The sequence below is a fragment of the Lampetra fluviatilis genome, chromosome 3 (assembly GCF_964198595.1).
Source record: "Lampetra fluviatilis chromosome 3, kcLamFluv1.1, whole genome shotgun sequence".
Classification (NCBI taxonomy): Eukaryota; Metazoa; Chordata; class Hyperoartia; order Petromyzontiformes; family Petromyzontidae; genus Lampetra; species Lampetra fluviatilis.
This window is the reverse complement of record NC_136277.1, coordinates 33,377,230-33,397,266: the sequence shown is the minus strand read 5'-3', so window position 1 is coordinate 33,397,266 and position 20,037 is coordinate 33,377,230. Positions and strand designations below refer to the sequence as shown.

At 63.3% G+C, this 20,037-nt stretch overlaps 1 protein-coding gene across 3 annotated transcripts in view; it reads right to left on the bottom strand.

Moving 5' to 3' along the window:
• Nucleotides 1-686: 686 nt before the first annotated feature.
• LOC144931035 (uncharacterized) overlaps nt 687-20,037 on the bottom strand; it is an 85,712-nt gene continuing 66,361 nt past the window's right edge. For 2 of the 3 annotated variants that reach the window (XM_078854916.1, XM_078854917.1), the window contains exons 4-12: nt 11,745-11,832; nt 7,048-9,976; nt 5,173-5,832; nt 4,333-4,538; nt 3,710-4,038; nt 2,419-2,735; nt 1,318-1,519; nt 982-1,044; nt 687-815 (exon numbers count right to left, since the gene is read on the bottom strand). In XM_078854916.1, coding sequence (XP_078711042.1) covers nt 989-1,044; nt 1,318-1,519; nt 2,419-2,735; nt 3,710-4,038; nt 4,333-4,538; nt 5,173-5,832; nt 7,048-9,976; nt 11,745-11,832 — 4,787 coding nt within the window. In that variant the 3' untranslated portion in view covers nt 687-815; nt 982-988. The remainder of the gene's footprint in view (nt 816-981; nt 1,045-1,317; nt 1,520-2,418; nt 2,736-3,709; nt 4,039-4,332; nt 4,539-5,172; nt 5,833-7,047; nt 9,977-11,744; nt 11,833-20,037) is intronic. The other variant, XM_078854918.1, reaches the window with a different exon arrangement.

Sequence of the window (20,037 nt, the reverse complement as noted above, 5' to 3'; positions counted from 1 at the left end):
CGGCGGCGCTCCCAACCCGCCGTGCGGAGGAGCCGGAGTCGCTATGTACAGCCGGCCGGCACGCTGGGGGAGGGGGGTTTCTGGGCCGCGGCGCTTGGGGTGGGGGCCGAGGAGGAGGTTGTCCTCGCACGCCGGGGTGCACGGTGCCCAGCAGCAGGTGCGGTTGGGTCACCGCGGTCGAGCAGGGCGCGCCGATCGAGCGCTTGGCTGGACCGGGTGGCGGACGCAGGGAGGTGGGGGGCGAAGGAGGCTTTGCAGAGGGGGTGGGGGGTGTGGGGGGAGCCGCCGGCAGGGCGTCCGCGGCGCTAACCGCACGAGTGTCGCGGCAGGCGCCGCACTGCGCAGGTTCCACAGCGGCATTCCACCTTCGCGTTGCCGTGTTCAGCGTCAGCGCGGGGACGTTCCACCGCCACCCCTCCCCGCCCCCGCCGGCCACCTCCCCCACATCCTCCAATTCCTTCCTCCGAGCGGCCGAATGGATTGTACCCAGAGCGGTGGCGCGCCTCACGCGTCTCAGCAACGTGAAGACGCGGCCGCGTGAGCGCGCGTCGTATTGCCGCCGATGCCGTTGATGCTGGAGTTGTTGTTGTTGAAGCTGTCGTTGTTTGCTGTTATTTCGCTCCGGGCGATGGGTTTCACGTTCCCACTCGATCTGCCGCTAGAGCGGCCGCAGCGCGCGGTGCCGGCGCCGCTCCGGGTGCCGTCGGGGCGGGTCGCGCGTCAGCGGCAGCCGAGCGCGGCGGAGCGTCCCGGGAACCGTGAAGTCGCGAGTCCGTCGGTGCTGCCCATACCCTCCGCGTGCGTTCCACGCCGGCCTTTAAAAATAAAAAATTAAGTTAAAATAATTCTAACCAACAACTCCGACATGAGGACACGTAAAATGAAAAAAATATTACGAACAAAACCGCGTACGAAATCGAGCCGGCCCGGATTCGAGCCGGCTGTGGTTTTCTGAATGGTGGCGATGGTGGCGGCATTTACCGTCACCTCAAGACGGTGGGAACACGGCGGACGCTGAGGCTTGCGCCGTGGCGGTGGGGAGTCCTGAACCAAACGCACGCACACACACAAGCACACGCGCATGTACATACACGTATAAAGACAAAGATCCCCCGTATAGCCTTAACAGACTGTTGGAGCAAGTGCTGGTAGCGAGCACCTATGCAGGCCGGCACGGCACACGAGGGGGTGGGTGGTCAACACCACGCCCGGTCGCCTTTGTCTCGCCAGTACCCATTCAGATAATCGTCACCGGTGTCGGCCGTGAGCGGGAATCGAACTCTGGGGAAGGGGGGGGGAGGAGATGCGGCTCCGTACCGGTGTAGCGGTCGTACTGCGCCGACAGCAGCTGGTACCCCATGCCCACGTGGGCGTGGTGGTGCGTGTGCACGTGCCGCTGCGATGGCGGCGGCGACGCTGCGCACCGCTCCGCCTCCTTGTCTCTCTCGCCGGCGCCGCCGGCGCCGCCGCTGGAACCGCCGCCGCCCTTGTCCGCGTCGTGCACGCACTTGTCGCTCATCTGCCGGCGAGCGGGAGAGAACGATCGGCGCGACGATCGGCGGCGGCCGAGCGCACAGCTCTCGTTGCTCGCGGGAACGCGATCTAACCGGAGTAGGTGGCGGCACCCGCCCGGCAGTCCCGGGGAGAGGTACACTGGACGTGGTGGGCCGTGCGCAGGAGTTTTGGATTGCCGGTGGATTGGAGCAGGTACGCGACTAGCGCGCGCACGTCGTGTGGGCGCTCGTCGCGTGTCTTTGCGTGTGCCCACCTGCGTGCGTTTGCGCGTCAACGTGCGCGCGCACGGGAGCGTGGGTGTGTGTGTGCATGCGTGCGACGCGGCCGCTCCGGCGAGCCAGAGCAAGGCCGGGCGGAAGCTCCATCCATCACTCAATTAGCCGCGCCGGCACGTGCGGCTAATTTTGCCAAATCACAATCGAGCAAAAAAAAAGAAAAACGTCCCCCAGGGCAGACGCGCGGTCGACGCCGTCCGTCATTCATCGCCGCCGTCTCCGAGGCCGCGCGTCAACGCCGCAATCGCGCGTCTGCCCGTCCGTCCTTCTGTCCATCTGTCCTCCCTTCTGTCCGTCCATCCGCGTGGTCCACTCATCCATCTGTCCAATCAGTCAGTCCGTCCATCTGCGCGTCAGCCCGTCCGTTTGTCAGTTCATCCATCCCAATGTTATGTTCCGTCTGTCTGTCCGCTGTTCTGTTTGCCTACCTGTCCGCCTGCCTGTCCGATGGTCTGTCCATTGATCACTTGTGCGTCCATCTGCATTCATCAGTCTATCCGATTATTCGTGGTTCCTTTCGTCCATCCACCCATCCGCCCACCCGCCCCTCTGTCTACCCATCTGTCCCCCTCTCGCCTTTCTCCGCCCGTGCGCCCGTCGGTCCGTGCGTGTGTCCGCGCCTGCTCACCACGCGAGGGCTGAGCGACGGCGAGCGGTTGCGGTAGTGCTTGGCGTGATGCTGCAACAGCTCCAGCGCCTTCGTCTCCCCGCCAGGCACCGCGACGCCGACGCCGCCGACGCCGCCGGCACCGCCCCCGCCGCCGGTGGCGGGCCTTCCCAGCCCGACCGGCGAGCCGCTGGGGCTGAGCGACGACGTCACCTTGTCGGGGTCCTCCCGCGAAATCCCGCCGCCGCCCCCGCCGGCCGCGGCTGCGGCCGCCACGGCGGCGCTCGCGGTGAGCTTCCCGTAGCCCTGGTAGGGGAACCCCGGGGGGTAGTAGGCGCCTGCAGGGAGCGGGGCGGGAGGAGACGAGGCGGAGGGGAGAGCAGCAGAGGGATTGGTAACGAGGCGGGCGCATCGGGGCCGCGGGCGGGGACGGTCGTTGCGAGCTGGAGGCGGGCGACGGGCGCCTTTGATTTAAAAAAACGCGCCGTACAAATAAATAATGATAGGAACTGAAATAAACCATCCCACGCTTTAATTAACGTGGCAGAAAGGCACGCGTGCGGGGGCAGAGAGCGTCTCGGAAGCACCCTCTCCCACCCTCTCCCTCTCTCCTTCTCCCTCTCGTCGGTGGGAACGCAACGCCGGCGGCGGCGCCGCCCGGGTCACCGCGACCACGATTATCGGTGGCAGTAACGGAACGCTCGTGGGGGTTGAGCGCGGCGGTGCCGCTGGCGCCGGGAGCATCGGCTATGTGCAGAGGAGCCGGCGAGGTCGCAGCGACTGCCGGCACCGTCGGGAGCGCTGCGTCGACCGCGTGAGCGCCGAACAACGCGCGGCGCAACACATCTGAGAGCATTCTAATAATTGATTCTGTATTTCATTGTGTTATTTATATTAGCAATAATTTTTCTTAAAGCAATTGCGATGCGCACGTGCGCGGACCTCTCCTAAGTAGGCTCGGCCTTAAATGCGTACCTTGTGTGAAGGGTGGCGGGGATATCGCCATTGGGGAGACAAAGGCGGCCAGGAGTGCTGCTGGCTACCCACCCCCTCGTGTGCCGTGCCGGCCTTCATAGGTGCTACTCGCTAAGGGCACTCGCCCCTACAGTCTGTTGCGGCCGTACGGGGGATCTTTGTGTGTAATCGCCCGCCTGGGTTCGATCGCAGGCTTCCTCATGCAGTGCCAGTTCGGGGCCGTGACCATCTTCTAACCCCGATGTCACGGAGCCAACTACGTCCCCTCCACCCCCCACCCCGCGCCGCCCCACCTCCCGACGTAAAACCCCCGGGTGACCGCGGCCTCGACGCTCACCCTGGAAGCCGTGCAGCAGCATGGGCGTGGCGGAGAGGCCCCGGTAGGCCGGGTGTCCCGCGTCGTACACCTGCGCGTAGCCGTACGGCGACACGTACTGCAGGTACGCCGCGTGCTGCGCCGCCGCCGCCGCCGCCGCCACCGCCGCCGCCTCGGAGCCCACGAGGACGCTGGGGCGGCCGTCGGCGGCCCTGGCCGGCGGCGGCTCCCGCCCGTCGCGGCCGTCGCGGCTCGTGCGGCCGTCGCGCCCGCCCGCCGCCGGCCCCGCCGCCGGCGTGGAGCGGGGATTGTCGGACGGGGTCGGGCACGAACCGGGCCTCCTCACCTCCCTGGAAGGGGCGGGGGGGAGGGGTAGTGGGGAAGAAGGGGGGGACGCGTCCCGTCCGTGCGTCAGTCGGGGAGGCGGTCGCTCGTCGTTCGCCCCCGGGAGCGCGACGCTTCGCCCGACGCGCCGACAGAAACCGCGCGGCGGTTCCCTTTCCTCGCTCGCGGCTCTCCGCTCGTCCCAAGCGCTGCGCTCTCCTTCGCCGCCGCGCCCGCACGAGTCGCTCTCGAGCGCGACCGCCACGCTCCCCCGCGGCCGTCTGCGCTCGCGCGCGACCCCTCCGCTCCGCTCCACCGACCTGCCGACGTCGTCGCGGGCGGCGTTGATGACGGTGGCGCAGGGCGGCTTCGCGGGGCTGCCCTCTCGCCGGGGCGGCTGGCCGGGCGGTCCCGGGTCCCGGTCGCGCCGGTCCTCGCGCTCCTCGTGCTGCCGCGGGCCGTACGGGAACGACGACGCCGACGGCGCCGCGGACGCCGGCGCCCACGCCTTGCCCGCCGCGCCGATCTGCTCGGCAACGCGCGCGGGACCGCGATTGGAACACATTGCCCCGGTCGTATGGGCCCCGTACTCTAGCCTGCGTCAATCCAGTGCCGTCAGAGTGTAATTCACCACACCCTGGGTCGGTGAAGGGTGAGTGCAGGGTCAGCTCAGATGTCACTCGCCACCGGTGCTGGCTACGGCAGAGTCGCCGAGTCAGTAGCGCCGTGTGCTAACGGCCGCACCAACGCTCGTCCCACGCTCACAACACCGAGACGCACGCGCACAGATACTCGCGTACACTCACACACGCACAACAACAACAGGCGCTTGTGCCAGACTAGGTGCACTTCGAGGCCACGTGAAATGTCAAATGCTCATTGTCAGGGGGTCAGAGCAAAGGTGCACTCTGCTAGCCGCCCGAGTACGGCTCGTTGGTGAGCATCACTCCTGCACCTTACCCACGCCACGCACACACCAACTCACACACACACACATACCAACTCACACACACAATCACACACACACACACACCAACTCACACACACGCCCACACACGCACACACACACACCAACTCACACACACGCCCACACACGCACACACACACACCAACTCACACACACACACCAACTCACACACACAATCACACACACCCAATACCTGCTTGTGGTGCTCCATTCCACCGTGCTTCCCGCTGTCCGCTCCGGGTTTAACCTCCTTGCGAGCACCGTCAACCGGCCTGCCTTGAAACTCCTCATTGTGAAAGTCCATCTGCTGCTGATGCTGCTGCTGCTGATGCTGCTGCTGCTGCTGCAGCTGCTGCTGGCTTTGCTGCTGATGTTGTTGATGATGATGCTGATGCTGACTATGCTGCTGATGCAACTGCTGCTGCTGATGCAGGTGCTGCTGTATCTGCTGCTGCTGAAGCTGCTGCTGATGCTGCTGCTGATGCTGCTGCTGCTGCTGCATGGATGCAGCTGTGTCCAGCACTCTGCTCGGCACTCCGGACTGCGCCATCTTCCCCATGTCCCGCTCCCCATCCTTGTCCTTCAGTTTCAAGTTCCCGGCACAAACGCCGCCGCCGCCACCGCCGCCGCCCGGGCCAGGGCTGGGGGTGGGCGAGCGGCTGTGCATCGTGGGGGTCGGCGTGCGGCCCACGGCAGCCGAGGGGACGGGCGGCTGGGACGGCGCCCGGGAGACGGTGGCCGAGGCGGGGGCCTTGTGGCGAGCGGATAGGCCCGGGTCGCGGTCTCCGTCCAGGCCGCCGCCGCCACCGGCCTCCAGCCTCCTCTCCCGCTCCAGCTCGCCGGGGCTCAGTTGCTGCGGGGGTGGGGGCCGCGTCGTCGCGTGGCCGGCAGGGAGGGGGTGGGGGGAGGGGTGGTGGTGGCGGTGATGAGGTCAGGGCTAGCGGCAAGGTGGTTTGACAGCATCATCTACTCGCTGCACTTGAGACACCCGTTTAGTCACGTTCCATGACCTGGATTTCAAGCCAGCGCAGACCTCGTCGCTCGACGATTCCTTTACTCGCCGAGTAAAACACCCCTCACCTCACAAACAGAGACCCCCCCCCACCTGACCAAAAGAGATCCCCCCCCCCCCTCTGCCCAGCAGAGACCCCCTCACCTGACCAACAGAGCCCCCCCCTTCACCTGGCCAGCAGAGACCTCCTCACCTGCCCAGCAGAGACCTCCTCACCTGGCCAACAGAGACCCCCCTCACCTGCCCAGCAGAGACCCCCTCACCTGACCAACAGAGCCCCCCCCTTCACCTGGCCAGCAGAGACCTCCTCACCTGGCCAACAGAGACCCCCCCTCACCTGACCAACAGAGACCCCCCCCCTCACCTGACCAACAGAGACCCCCCCCTCACCTGGCCAACAGAGACCCCCCTCACCTGACCAACAGAGACCCCCCCCCTCACCTGACCAACAGAGACCCCCCCCTCACCTGACCAACAGAGACCCCCCCCCTCACCTGACCAACAGAGACCCCCCCCCTCACCTGACCAACAGAGACCCCCCCCCCCTCACCTGACCAACAGAGACCCCCCCCCCTCACCTGCCCAGCAGAGACCCCCTCACCTGACCAACAGAGACCCCCCCCCTCACCTGACCAACAGAGACCCCCCCCCTCACCTGACCAACAGAGACCCCCCCCCCTCACCTGACCAACAGAGACCCCCCCCTCACCTGACCAACAGAGACCCCCCCCCCTCATCTGACCAACAAAGACCCCCCCCCTCACCTGCCCAGCAGAGACCCCCTCACCTGACCAACAAAGACCCCCCCCCTCATCTGACCAACAAAGACCCCCCCCCTCACCTGACCAACAGAGACCCCCCCCCTCACCTGACCAACAGAGACCCCCCCCCTCACCTGACCAACAGAGACCCCCCCCCTCACCTGACCAACAGAGACCCCCCCCCCTCACCTGACCAACAGAGACCCCCCCCTCACCTGACCAACAGAGACCCCCCCCCCTCACCTGCCCAGCAGAGACCCCCTCACCTGGCCAACAGTGACCCCCCCCCCCTCACCTGGTAGGTGATGCCCCTTTCGGATGCCGCGGCAGCGGCGGCCGCGGCCGCCAGCCGGTGCTGCTCCTGGTAGAATCGTTCGTAGTGGCGGTAGTTGGCGGAGTTGCCCAGCAGCTGCTGGTAGCCCTGCTCCACGTAGCCCAGGCCCGGGATGTAGGCGTAGTGCCCGTAGTACAGCGCCTGCGACGACCGCTGCTGCTGTTGCTGCTGCTGAATCACCGACTGCTGTTGCTGCTGCTGCTGCTGCAAGTGCTGTTGGTGCTGCTGCTGCAAATGCTGCTGCTGCAAGTGGTGCTGCAGCTGCTGCTGCTGTTGCTGCTGCTGCTGCTGCAGGTGCTGGTGGTGAAGGTGCTGCTGCAGGTGCTGCTGCAGCTGCTGATGCTGGTGGTGGCAGAACGTGAGGTCCGGCGCGCGTTTAGTCGCCTTCGCCTCCGCCGCGCTCTTCAGCGTCTCTTCCTCCTCGGGCTCCAGCTTCACCCGCACGGGGTGCGGACCCGCGACGACCTTGGGGTCCGGCGCCGCCGCCGGCGCCGTTCCTCCGCCGTTGCCGCCGTTGCCGCCCCCGGCCTTGCCGTAACCGCCGCCGTCGCCGTAGAGCTGCCCGTACGTCGGGGCGGCGTCCGCGTCCTTCTTCAGCTGGGGCGGCGGGCGGTCGCGCGTCTCGGCGCCGCCGCCGCCCACCGTCTGCTCGCACGGCTGCCCCGCGCCGGCGGCGGCTGCGGCGGCGGCCATGCCGGCGGGGCAGCCGGCGGAGGGTCCCGGAGGCGGCGGCGCCGTCCCCCGGACCCGACCGCCGTCCCCGGCGCCGCCGTCCGAGCCCACGTCCGAAATGTCCGAGTAGGCGGCGGGGCTGGCGGTGGTGGGCGCCGACTGCCTGTCCGCGTCCGCCTTCACCATCACCGGCGGTAGCGGCGGCGCGCACCGGTGCTCGCCGGGGCAACGCTGGGCGCCGGCAGGCGAGTCCTGCCCGGGGCCGGCCCCTCGGCTGTTCGCCGGTGACGCGATCGTGCCGACGAGGCCGATGCCGGCCGACGGCTGTTGCTGCTGCTGCTGCTGGGGATGAGGCTGCTGGTGCCGGTTGCTGCGGGGCGACACGGCCGTCTTGACAGGCGCGCCGGCGCAGCAAGCGGTGGCGCCGATTGACGGGCTGGGCGCGTTGTCCGAGAAACTGTACACCTTGGCCGCCTCGGCCTTGATGCTCGCGAGCCGGTTGACCTCGTGGGCCTCCCCCAGGCCGTTCACGAGGCCCTCCACCTTGGCCAGGTACTCTCCAGGGCACGCGGGGCCCGGCGGGCCGGCTTCCCCGAGGGTTGGCGCGGGCCCCGCCGCCGCCGTCGCCGCCACCGGCGCCAGCGGCGACGGCGTTGCCGCGGCCGCGACCGCGGTGGCCGCCACCGCCGCGTCCGACGTCTTGGGACCTTCCGGCTCCTTGTCCCTGTCCTTCTTCTTCTTGTCTTTCTTCTTCTTGTCCTTGGACGACGAAGACGACGAAGACGACGGCGCCGGCTGCTGCCCGAGCGCGTCGAGGGGCTTGGGCTGGATGGGTTTGAGCGGGGGTCCCGCCGCGGGTGGCAGCGACGCGGGCGACAGGGAGGGCGGGAGCCCCGCCGGGCCGCCGCCCACGGGCGACTCGGGCGCCGTCGCGGGCAGCGGGGCGGCCGCCGCCGCGGACAGCGGCACGAGTTGGGGCGGCGGCAGCGCCGGCGCGATCGTCCGGACCGCCTTGGGCTTCGGCGAGGATTTGTCGTTCCGGCCGCCGCCGCCGCCGCCCTGCTTCTTTCCCCTGTCCCCCGGCTCGGCGGCTTTGCCGGCGGCGCAGTTGGGCCGCCCCTCCATCTCCAGCTTGGGCATCTCGTGGCTCGTGTCGCCATCCAGCGACGCCTCCAGCGCCGCCGCGATGTTCGCGATCGCCGGGATCTCGTCGTTCTCCTCCGGCTCCTCCTTCCGCCTCGCAGACGCCTTGCCGTGGCCCGCCCGGCCCGCCGGCGTCGCGGGGCCCTCCGGGCGGCCTCGCGACGCTTCCCTGCCGCCTCCGCCCTTGGACGGAGACGAAGTCGGAGCGGCCCCCTTGGAAGCGGCGCCCGGGGGCCGCTCCTCGCCGTCCGACGCCTTCTCCTCGCTGTCGGCCTCGTCCTCGGCCCGGCTCTCGGGGTCGGAATGCGCGTGCGTCTGGTGGTAGCGCAGGCCGTTGGCGTTGCGGTAGCGCTTGTTGCATCTGGGGTGGGGGCAGTCGAGGAGGGCGGGGGACTGCGGCGGCCCCAGCGGGGTGCCGGGGCCCGCACCCTGCGGCGACGTCACCGGGGTGCTGCCCCCGGCCGCTTGCGACGCCGCCCCCCCAAAGCCGCCGCCGCCGCCACCAACGCCCGCTCCACCCTGAGCCGAGTTGGACCGCGACCGCTTGGCGCCGTTGCGGCCGTCCTCGGCGCCGGTCGACAGCTCCAGCTCGTTGGGCGGCTTCGCCTTCCTCTTGCTGGCGCCGCCGGCGCCGGCGCTGCCGGTGCCCGTCACCAGGCCGGCCTTGACGTCCTCGCCGGCGCTCTGGGGCGGCGTCCTGCGCCCGTTGGCCGTGCCGTTGACGGTCGCCTTGCGCCGGCTGCCGCTCGATCCGCCCGCACCTCCGTTGGAGCCTCCGCCGTTGCCCCCGGCGCCGCTGCCCCCGGTGCCGTTTCCCCCGCCGTTGCCGCCATTGCCGCCGGCGCCTCCATTTCCTCCGGCGCCGCCCCCCGCGCCCCCGTTCCCTCCCCCGCCGCCCCCTCCGCCGGCGCCGGTGCCACCTTTGCCCTTGCCGCCGTTAGCGGCGCCGCTCCGGCAGGCGCCGTCCGCGGCGACGGCGCTCTCGTTCACCGGCGTGCTGGAGACGGAGCGGCCGCGCTTGGAGCGGCTGCGGTTGACGCGCACGTCCAGGTCGCTTGTGGGCGACTCGCAGAACCTGGGGCCCGGACGCGGGGAGAGCGACGGGTCAGTCGGCGTGTTTCGGTCAATCGTACGCGGTCGCCCGCTGTCTAACTTGGTGCCTTGTGCTTTATTTAAACCGGGTGGCGGTCCCATTGGCAGTTTAACACGACGTTGTCATTTCTGGCAAAATCGCCCGATGAAGCCGTATGTAATTACCAGCAAAACGTGACAGTACTCAAATGGTAAATGTTGTGGGTTTATCCTCCAACACGCCGGTGTGCTGAAGTAGTAACTAGTTGGCATGTTTTGTTTACGAGACAAACCTTACTAATTGGCTGTGTCGGGTGGCGGTGGGTTAAGGACACATTTATTATGGACAGTGGCGTTGTTAACTCTGCTTGTGCACCCACTGCCATCACAGCAGCAGCAGCACCGAGTCATTAAATGTTGCAAGAGAGGCCTGTGAGGTTCAGTTCTATACGTATAGTTATTTCTGAGCAGGAAAAGTGTTCGTCAGTGTGTGTGTGCGTGTGTATATTTTTATGTACCGGGTCAACATTGCAAAAGACGCTCATGTCGTCTCAACGTCGCCTTGCTGCGCGGAAAAGTTCAGTGAAAATGTTACAATCCCTGAATTGAGAGCGCGCCACCATTGCTGCCAACGCGAACCGCGACCACCATCCCTGCAGAGCGTTACCGACGACGACGATGACTTTGCAAAACGCCTCGCGCGGTAACCAACGCGCCGAGTGTCGCGAGCTAAATCATTAAACCCCCCCCCCCCCTCACCGGTCCAAGTCTAATTCAACTCGGAGTCTCGGTGTCAATGCCCCCCGACGAGTTTAAGTAACATGGGGCACATTGCGATGTTTAAACGGCGAAATGAAAGACGGGCGGGCAGAGGAAGCCATGTCGCCACGCTCACGGATTGCGGCGCTTCCTGCCGATGCTTTTATTCCTCGTCGCGCCGCGCCGACGTCTTTAATGAGATCAAAGCTCGCTCCGGGTTTCTCGTCTTCGCCGTAAATTGCAGCTCCACATTCATCGTGCACTGTCAGCAGTAACCTTTGAAGCGGCCCCCGTTAATTCATTTTTTTTGGAGTTCCTTCAATTTTTTTTTATCTTCCGCGCGCACGGTTTTCCGGCGACGGGAGCGGTGATGTGGGGGGTAAGAGGTGGGGGGGGGGCAATGATGGTGGTGGGGACGCTGGTGGCATTGTATCGACCGCGCGGGGGTTTGGGGATGCGGGGAGGGGGAAGTCAGCGACGGCGTTGTCATCTCGCGCCCGCCGGCGTGATGTCTCCTACAGTGGAGCACCGTCGTTCGCAAGTGCCCCGATGCAAGCGACTCATGGGGTGGAGGCGGGCGTCACCCTCTGTCTAATTACCCCGTCCCCTGGGTAGCCTGGGCGTCGGTGCAGCTGCACAGCCTCGTGCCCTCGATGGCTCGGCCATTTATTTGGCATCCCCCAAAGCCGGAGCGACCGAATCCGTCGTTCAGGCTGAGGAGCAAAAAGAAGGTTTTGTCCCCCCGGCAAAAATTTGTTTTGGTAGCCGGTGTCGGCGTTCGCTGGGACCCGTCTAAGGTCTAACGTGAGCGCAACGTCCCGTGGCCCGGAGGCGACGGCTGAACGTTCGGTGTCGAACAAGTCCAGTGGACGGCGACACCGGCGATCAATCGACAAGGCGGCCGCGCGGGCCCAGCTCGGCGACAGTTTCTTCCGTCGCTCTGCAAACCCGTGTCGCCGTTTCACGCCTCGGTGCGGCCGATCAAACCGTGGGTGCTGGGAGTGCGGCCTCACCGGGGCGGTGCCCAGTCGTGCCGCGTGCAGTCCAGCAGCGTCCCCACGTACGTCTTGTTCCTCCACGTCACGTTCACCACCAGGATGCCTGCGCGGCAATGGTGGGGCGGGCACACGCACACAAGCACACACACGCAAACACGCGCGCGCGTTCACACGTGCGCACGTACGAGCGTGCGCGCGGTCGACTCGGCCCACCGTCGTCCCTCCGCGGTCGGTGGGAATAATTTCACGAACCTACAGAACTTCCCTGTGGGCTGCGGCATGCGGTGCAGAGACGGATTTTTTCGGGGAGGCGGAGACCAATACTAGGCAGCCAATCCCAACGGTTACGTGTGGCGCAAAACGCGGCAACGTGGAGCCAGCCGGAGCACTCGTCAAGGAATCGCGCGTCGAGCCAGGTGAGGGAGCTGCGTGCTTGGCGCGGCTTGCTCCGTGGCAGAAGTGAAACAAAGGAGCGGTGCACACATCCCACATTGAATTTTCTTTAAAAAAAAAGAAAATCTCCCCCTACCTCCCACCCGTCATAACAACGGGGTGCACCACTTTGAGAACAACGCTGCTGCTGCTGCAAATTCCAGACGGTGGCAGGAAACTGGAGACAACAATAAAAAAAACGGCGACCCAAAGAAAACAACTCCCCCACGACCCCCCACCGACATCTCCCCGTGACAATCCCAGCCGCTTTGTGAACCAACACCTCAAAACACAAAGAGCGCCTCTCATAAAAACACACACGAGCGCTATCACAGAGGGATTTCTGCGCGGGCGGGGGGGGGGAATCCCTTTTGGATGATGAGAGATGGCACAGGCGAGAGAGAGAGCGTGAGAGAGCGAGTAAGGGAGAGCGAGCGAGTGAAACAGCAGCGAGAGAGAGAGCGTGAGAGAGAGAGAGTAAGGGAGAGCGAGCGAGTGAAACAGCAGCGAGAGGGAGAGCGTGAGAGAGAGAGTAAGGGAGGGCGAGCGAGTGAAACAGCAGCGAGAGAGAGAGCGTGAGAGAGAGCGAGTAAGGGAGAGCGAGCGAGTGAAACAGCAGCGAGAGAGAGAGCGTGAGAGAGAGAGTAAGGGAGAGCGAGCGAGTGAAACAGCAGCGAGAGAGGGAGTGTGAGAGAGAGAGAGAGATGAGGTACACAAAACGGAAAGATCCGGCGAAAGAATAAGAGAGCGAGCGAGCGAGTCAACTAAACAATTTTTTTTTTATCAGGTAAGGCGCCACTGAGCTGTGTAACTCTTTTCCAGAAGCGACCTGGCCATCAGAAATGAGAGGTCAACGAAGTGGCTCATCATCACGTGGAGATGTACAGCAGCGAACTGCTCTGAATCCGCGTCGATTCTAAATGTGGAGGGAAAAACCGGAGGGCCCGAGGAAAAATCCACTCCAAAAACACAGACATCGTCAGGGTCGGAATCAAACCCACGATCTCCTGTAGTATACTAGGCGAACCTCTCGCCACCGTGGCGGTGAGCGAATGAGAGAGAGAGCGCGAGTGAGTGAGTGGGAGAACGGGCGGGCGAGCGAGCGGGCGCAAGGAGGCGTCGCGGCTGAATTTCTCGGCGGCGCAGCAATAACACGAGGAAATGGTTTCCCTGCCGTGACCTGCCCAGGTTCTGTTTGTTATTAATGCGTAATGAGTGCTTCTTGGCCGCCTGCCAGCGGGTCTACGACGGGCTGAGCGCCAGCCACCACATCACCTCCCCACCTCCCCCGTGCCTCTCCTCTCCAGTTCGCCGCCACCTCCATCACTGCTACCCGCTCACTCCCTCGCTCCCTCCCTCCCTCTCCCCCATCCACCACCTTGCAGGCCGCCGCCGCCGCCGCCAATCTCGGCTCCCTCCACCCCCTCCACGCCCCCCCCCTCCCCCCGCTCGTCGTCGTCTCAAGGGGCGAGCGCCGCGGATGAGAGGAGGGCGACCCCGCACCCCGCACCCCCTCCCCCCACTCCCCACCCCCGCCCCGTGCGTTCCGGAGCGCGACCCCAACGCGCGCGGTGGATTCCTCCTCTCATCTAAGCTGCTGCGTCCAAATTCTCCCGTCGCTCGTCACGGCTCGTGGCCTTACGAGCGGGCGGGCGGGAGAGCGAGCGCGAACAAACGCGCACACACGTGTCCGCGTGTCCGTGGGGGTGTAATGTGATGGGTCGCCTTTAAGTGCACCTAACCTGGCACAAGCGCCGTGGTGACTATCACTGTGAACGGCGGTTGTTGTTGTTGTAATGGGGAGCGGTGGCGTAGCAGTTAGCGCACCGCGCTACGACCCCCGTGACCTGAGTTCAACAAATAAAAGTGGAGGATATTTGAACAAGTCCTGACCCTCTGCCTCGGTCAGCTCAGCATCAAATGAATATCTGTTGCGGTGTGTAAACGTCACCAGTAGGGAGACAAAGGCCGAGCGTGGTGCGGGACACCCACCCCCTCGTGTGCCACGTCGGCCTTCTTAGGTGCTCACGAACAGCACTTGCCCCAAAAGCCTGCGAAAGACTATGGGGGGGAATATTTGTCTTTGTAATGCTTTGTGCGCACAAGACAAAGATCTCACGTGTAGCCTGTTGGGGAAAGTGCTGTTAGCGAGCACCTATGAAGGCCGGCAGGGCACACGAGGGGGTGGGTGGCCAACACCACGCCCGGCCGCCTTTGCCTCCCAAGTGGCGATGTTTACACACTGCACCAGGTACTCATTTGAGGATGAGTCGACCTGGCGGGAAGGTCAGGACAGCTTTGAATAATCGTCACCGGTGTTAGCCGTTTGCGGGAATCAAACTCGGTTCGCCGGGTTCGTAGAGCAGCGTGCTAACCACTGTGCCACCGCTCCCCACAGGCGCACACACGTGCACACGCACGTGCGTGGAAACGAGCACTCTCGTGGGAGCAGAGAGGGAGGCATTGTTTCGATGGGCGGGCGGGCGAGTGGGCGAGCGAATTTGCGGGTGAGAGGGCGAGCGGCATTGTCTGAGAGATGGGGCCACATCTGGAGAAGCGGTCGTTGGTAATTTTTTATTTTAATTTCACAACGGGGCGGAGCGCCGTGGTCGAGGGCTGCGGCAGCTGTGCAGCTCCGCTGTCCGACGCGGACAGCAGTGAAAGAAAACACGGCCGTTGCGAAACACAAACGCGCGCGCGCACGGTGGCGCGCACGGTGGCGCGCACGGTGGCACGCACGGTGGCACGCACGGTGGCACGCACGGTGGCGCGCGTCACGAGATGGGGACGAGCGGTGGTCGACGGGCAAGACGAACGACGGCGTGGCGGAGGAAGGACGGAATGCCGCGGAGACGGAGCTACGAAGTCGGCTCGAGTGCAGGTGCCGGGTGGATTTGAATATCCGGGGATGGAGATGACGACGGCTTGGGGCAGGCTTTCATCCAGCATTGCGTGGATTTTGTCCGATAATGATGATGTTGATGATGATTTGCACAAAGACGAAGATCCCCCCCCGTATAGCCTTCCCGGCTGTTTGGAGTAAGCAAGTGCTGTTAGCGAGCACCTATTTAGGACTGGCACGACCCACAAGAGGGTGGTTGGCTAGAACCGCATCTGGCTGCATTTGTCTCCCCGCTTATGCTCACACAATGCGCCAGGCAGGTGCTAGTTTGAGGCCGAGTTGACCTAAGGGTGGCCCAAGACAGGTTCAGATTTTATATTATCACTTGCCAATGGTGTTTTCCGTGGTGGGGAATCAAACTCCGGTTGCCCGGCTTGAAGCGCAGTGCGCTAACCGCTGCGCCACCGCCCTCCCCCCCCAAAAGATATGCGTAACGCACACAACACCAACAGGCACGTGACATCACAACAGCGCTTGCGCCAGGCTAGGTGCCCTTTGAGGCCGTCAAGCCAAGTGTCGAAGGCTCGCTGACGGCAGGAGGTCACGGGACAGACCCAAGTGCCGTGGGTTGACTGAGCGAGATGACTTGCCGGATGCACCACCTGCGCTCCCTACCGTGCCAGCATAAACGCGCACAGTGCGCTCCACGCTGTCTGCACTGACGGAGAGTGGAGATCTATCACCACCAAGCTGCACCGGCACACAAAACCGGGCAGACGCGCGAGCCTGTCGGAACGCCCGACGCAAACCCACGCATCGCTCCGGCGATCCGCGCCGCTGTTATTGCCGCTGATGACGACGATGATGGAAACGTTGGCGCGTCGCCACTGAATACCGGGCGACTTGGGGCACGAGTCCAACACGCGGGATTTTACTGAGCATCGCCGCTTGCTCCCCCTCGACCGGACCGCAGGCCCCATCGGTTGACGGACCGACTACATACGCCCAGAGTAGCCAACACAATAAGTAATTGGCCAGAAGTTTCAGGCAACAGCGCTTCTTCAGGACAAACATATCGAGCGTTATTTTTGTTACTTCCAACTGTGTCGCAATTTCCGAAGCAGCAGCAGCAGCAGGAGGATACGTCATATGGTCGTACTCATTACACACAAAGTGCTTGCCACGAATGAACCAAACAATACCTCGCTGATTTTGTCGAGGCGCATAAACCACCACGGTCATCCTCGCAGCAGCAGCAGCAGCGGCTTTTGGCTCATCCGTCGAACAAAGATGGCGGTCACCGCATCGCGCGGCGCGTTCAGACGCGCTTCTGCGGCCGTCTGGAACGCTCTTCCTTCCGATCTTAGGAAGCCACTGGAGCTGTGCACTTCTAAATCATCTCGATTGAAAACTCATTTCTGTAAAACTGCGTTTTGCGTTTAGTTTGTTTTCCTTCCCCTGCACCTCCGATGAGCACGGTTGGCTATGTAGGGTGCGAAAGAAGTTCAACGTAGGTACGTACGACGTACACACAGCACGCCCCGAGCGGAAACGCCACTTCGGAGTTCTAACACGGATCCCACTGCGTCGTTAACGCGCCCGACACATCGTCTGGAACCGCGTAATGACTGCCAATCAGGGAGCAAAAAGCATGAATACGTTCGGCAGATTGAGCAAAAAGGAGCTGAAATGGCAAACTCGTCGAAGGGGGTGATGGGCTGACTTTCATTAATTCCGAAAATAAATAAACATTATAAATTCATTTGCACTCAAGACCCTGGGTGCATAATGCGGTGCATGAACACGCACGCACGTTTCACATCCGTGTGTTAATTCGCGGCACGGGGCGTGCGTGTTCCTTATTGCCGAAACCACCGACCACCAGCCCCTGCTTCTATCAACCATCAATAATTATAAATCACTCAACACACACAGCAAACACACACACACCCAATCACACACACACATAGCAAACACACATTCACCCAATCAATCACAAACACACGCACACTGATAACACACACACACATTCACGCCACGTACAAAGACAAAGATCCCCTGTATAGCCTCAACAGGCGTTTGGGGCAAGTGCTATTAGCGAGCCCATATGACAGGTTCACCCAAACACACGCAGACACACACACACTCGGCCCGCAGTGTTTCCTGCCACGCCACCGCCACCAGCTCATGGTCTGACAGCCCTGAAGGGCATTGAGCGAAGCGAGACAAATAAAAATAACATTTAAAAAAACCTCGTTCCAGAGTCGAGGCGCGAGATAGCAAGAGACACAGGACGGTGGCCACCGTGGAGAGATGGAGCCAGGGAGAGGGATTCCGCACTGGGCCGTGGCGCTGCTGCCGTATCGACCCTCGTCAAACGGAGGACCCTCATCCTCCTCTTTGTCGTCGTCGTCGTCCCTGCTGTAGCTGGAAAAGCTCTCTCCCTCGCGTCGACGTCCGAGCTAGCGTTCCCATTGCCGCCACCTCGACCAGAACGACGTTCAACACCACCGCCACCACCACCGCCGCCGCCGCCGCGACCGTCGCCACAATTAGCCCCGCCGACCGGCCATACTTCAGTGCCGTCGCCACCGTCAACACCACCCTCGTGACCACCGCCGCCACCCCCGCTGCCCTCCATCACCATCGGCACCTCCCCCCCCATCGCCACCACCCCTCCGCTCCCCCCGGGGAACGGAGACTCCACCAGCCCCCCCCCTCCCCCGCTTGATTCATTAGGTGGCGAGTGGAGTCCATTATTGCGCCGTTATTTATTTGTGCGAGATTAATCCGGCTGCGTCGCCCCGCCCCTCGCGGCGCATTACTCATCCCGCGGGCGCGCTGCGCCACCGCTAGCACCGCAGTGGCTGGGAGATGTTGACTACCTCGCCCGGTATACTGGAGGTCGTGGGTTCGATCCCGACCCTGACGATGCCTGCTGCATATTTGTGATTTGCAGTATCTCCCCGTGGTCACGGCGTGGCTTTATCTCCGGGTCCTACTCCGGTTTTTCCCCTCCACATTTAGAATCAACATCACGCGTTTAGAGTATTTGGCTGCTGCCATATATTTCCACGTGATGATGATGATAAGCCACTTCGTTTTGTGGTAGTCAGGTCACTTCTGAAATTTAGCTATGTAGCTCAGTGGGACCTTGCGTGGCAAAATAAAAAGTTGTAGTTTAGGGTTTTAACACCACAGCACAATGAGGGGCGGGTCGTGCGCGGTGGGGTAAAGTGTGGGTACTCCGACCTCTGCCCAGGACGTGTACTGGGCAGCGTGAAAGGGGAGGTTAAGGGGTTCCCGAGAGCTCTCTCTCTCTCTTTCTGTCTGCCAGCAGTGGCGTGAGCAAGACATTGCAGGGCTGCACCTGTATCTACCACCTGTACAGAGCTGTGCAGACGTGTCAACCCATCTCCTGCTGCCACAATTTACACTCGATGAGAGGAATCGTTATCATCATCATCAGCCATGGCAAGTCTCCTGCTGCATGCAGGCCGACACATCTATCCGGATTTCAAATCCTGCAATAACAAAAGCACAACTGAATAAAATAGGATAGGCTAAGAGAAGGCCTTCATCCAGCAGTGGATTGACAAAGTTATGTATTGTCCAGAAGGGCTGGAGTATTGGAACAGTGGTTTGCAATGCGATGCAATAGCAATCCAGGGTGAGCAGCGTTCAAATCCTGGCCGCGGCAAATCCTGGCCAATCAGTGGAAAGTGACATCTGAACCGGTCCCGGACCTCCCCGCTTGACCAACCGGCGTGGTGAAGTATGGTCGTACAACCCTGATGGCCAATGCAGACGGGGTGCATCCAACGGTTCAGGCTGAGTCGACCTACAGGCGGCCCAGGCTCGGTTCTGGTAATCGTCAACGATGTTGGTGGCGGTGGCCACAAGCGGGAATCGAACCCGGGTCTCTGCGTGGTTGGTTCGTAGCGCAGCGCTCACCGCTCACGGAGCTCACTGGCCTTGGCCGCCACCGCTCCGTGAACGTTTGTTAACGGCGAAGCTTTCGTTCGGGTGATTTTATTTTTTATTTTCCTGTGCGAGCGCTAACGCAATTTGCGCGTTGACGCGCGCCTAACAAAGCCGCGCAATTACCGCGCGGGGGCGGGGGGCTGTGGGGGGGGGGGGCGGTTTCCAGCGCGCCTCCCGCAAATCTAATTGCGCCGTATCTCTCTACCGGCTGGATATTAAACCTCTCAGAAATCCATCTGCGCTCGGCGCGGTCAAAAAACAATATCTGCCTTACGACAAAAAAAAAATCATTTCATATTTATTATGCATTCGTTTCTTTCATTATTATTATTTTAATTCCGCCTTCCGCCTTCCTCTATTTATCCTCTCCACGGACCTAATGACCTCGGCAAATCGCTCCGTAATTGACGGACTGCGCTTACCCCGGCATTATCCTCCCCCCCACCGTCCCATTGGGGCCCCCCCGATCTCTGCCTCTCTTGCCGCGGACACGGTCCCATGGGGGGGGGGGGGGTGGTGGGGGGGGAGCGCCGTATTTACGATCCGCGCGATTTCCCGCACCGCCGACTACCCGGCCCGGCGTCCGTAACCGCCACGCTCTCTTCCCTCGTCGCGACGGCGACGCTCTCCAATAATTTCCTCTCCTTTTTCCTCTCCCTCCGAAACTCCCTTCTCACTTCCTGCCCCTTATCACCCCGTCGCTCGGCACCGCCACCGTTCCCCCCGGCGGTCGGCGACCGACCGTCGTTCGCGCGGCAAAAGCTACGGCCGTCAAGGATTCCGTTCCTCTGTGTGGTCGACAAAGAACGTCGCGGCTATCGCTGTCAGCGAGCACCGACCAAGGGCTGCATGCACCGCACGTGGGGGTGGTGTGGCCAGAGCCACGCCTGCTTGGCTTTGTCTCCCCAGCGATGGTGAAAGACACCGCACCGGCTACTCACTCCGAGGCCACTCGCCGACTCGTGTCAGCCGTGGCCGGGAACCAAACTCGGTCACTGGGTTCATAATGCAGCGCGCTAACCGCGATGCCGCCGCTCCACACAACACACA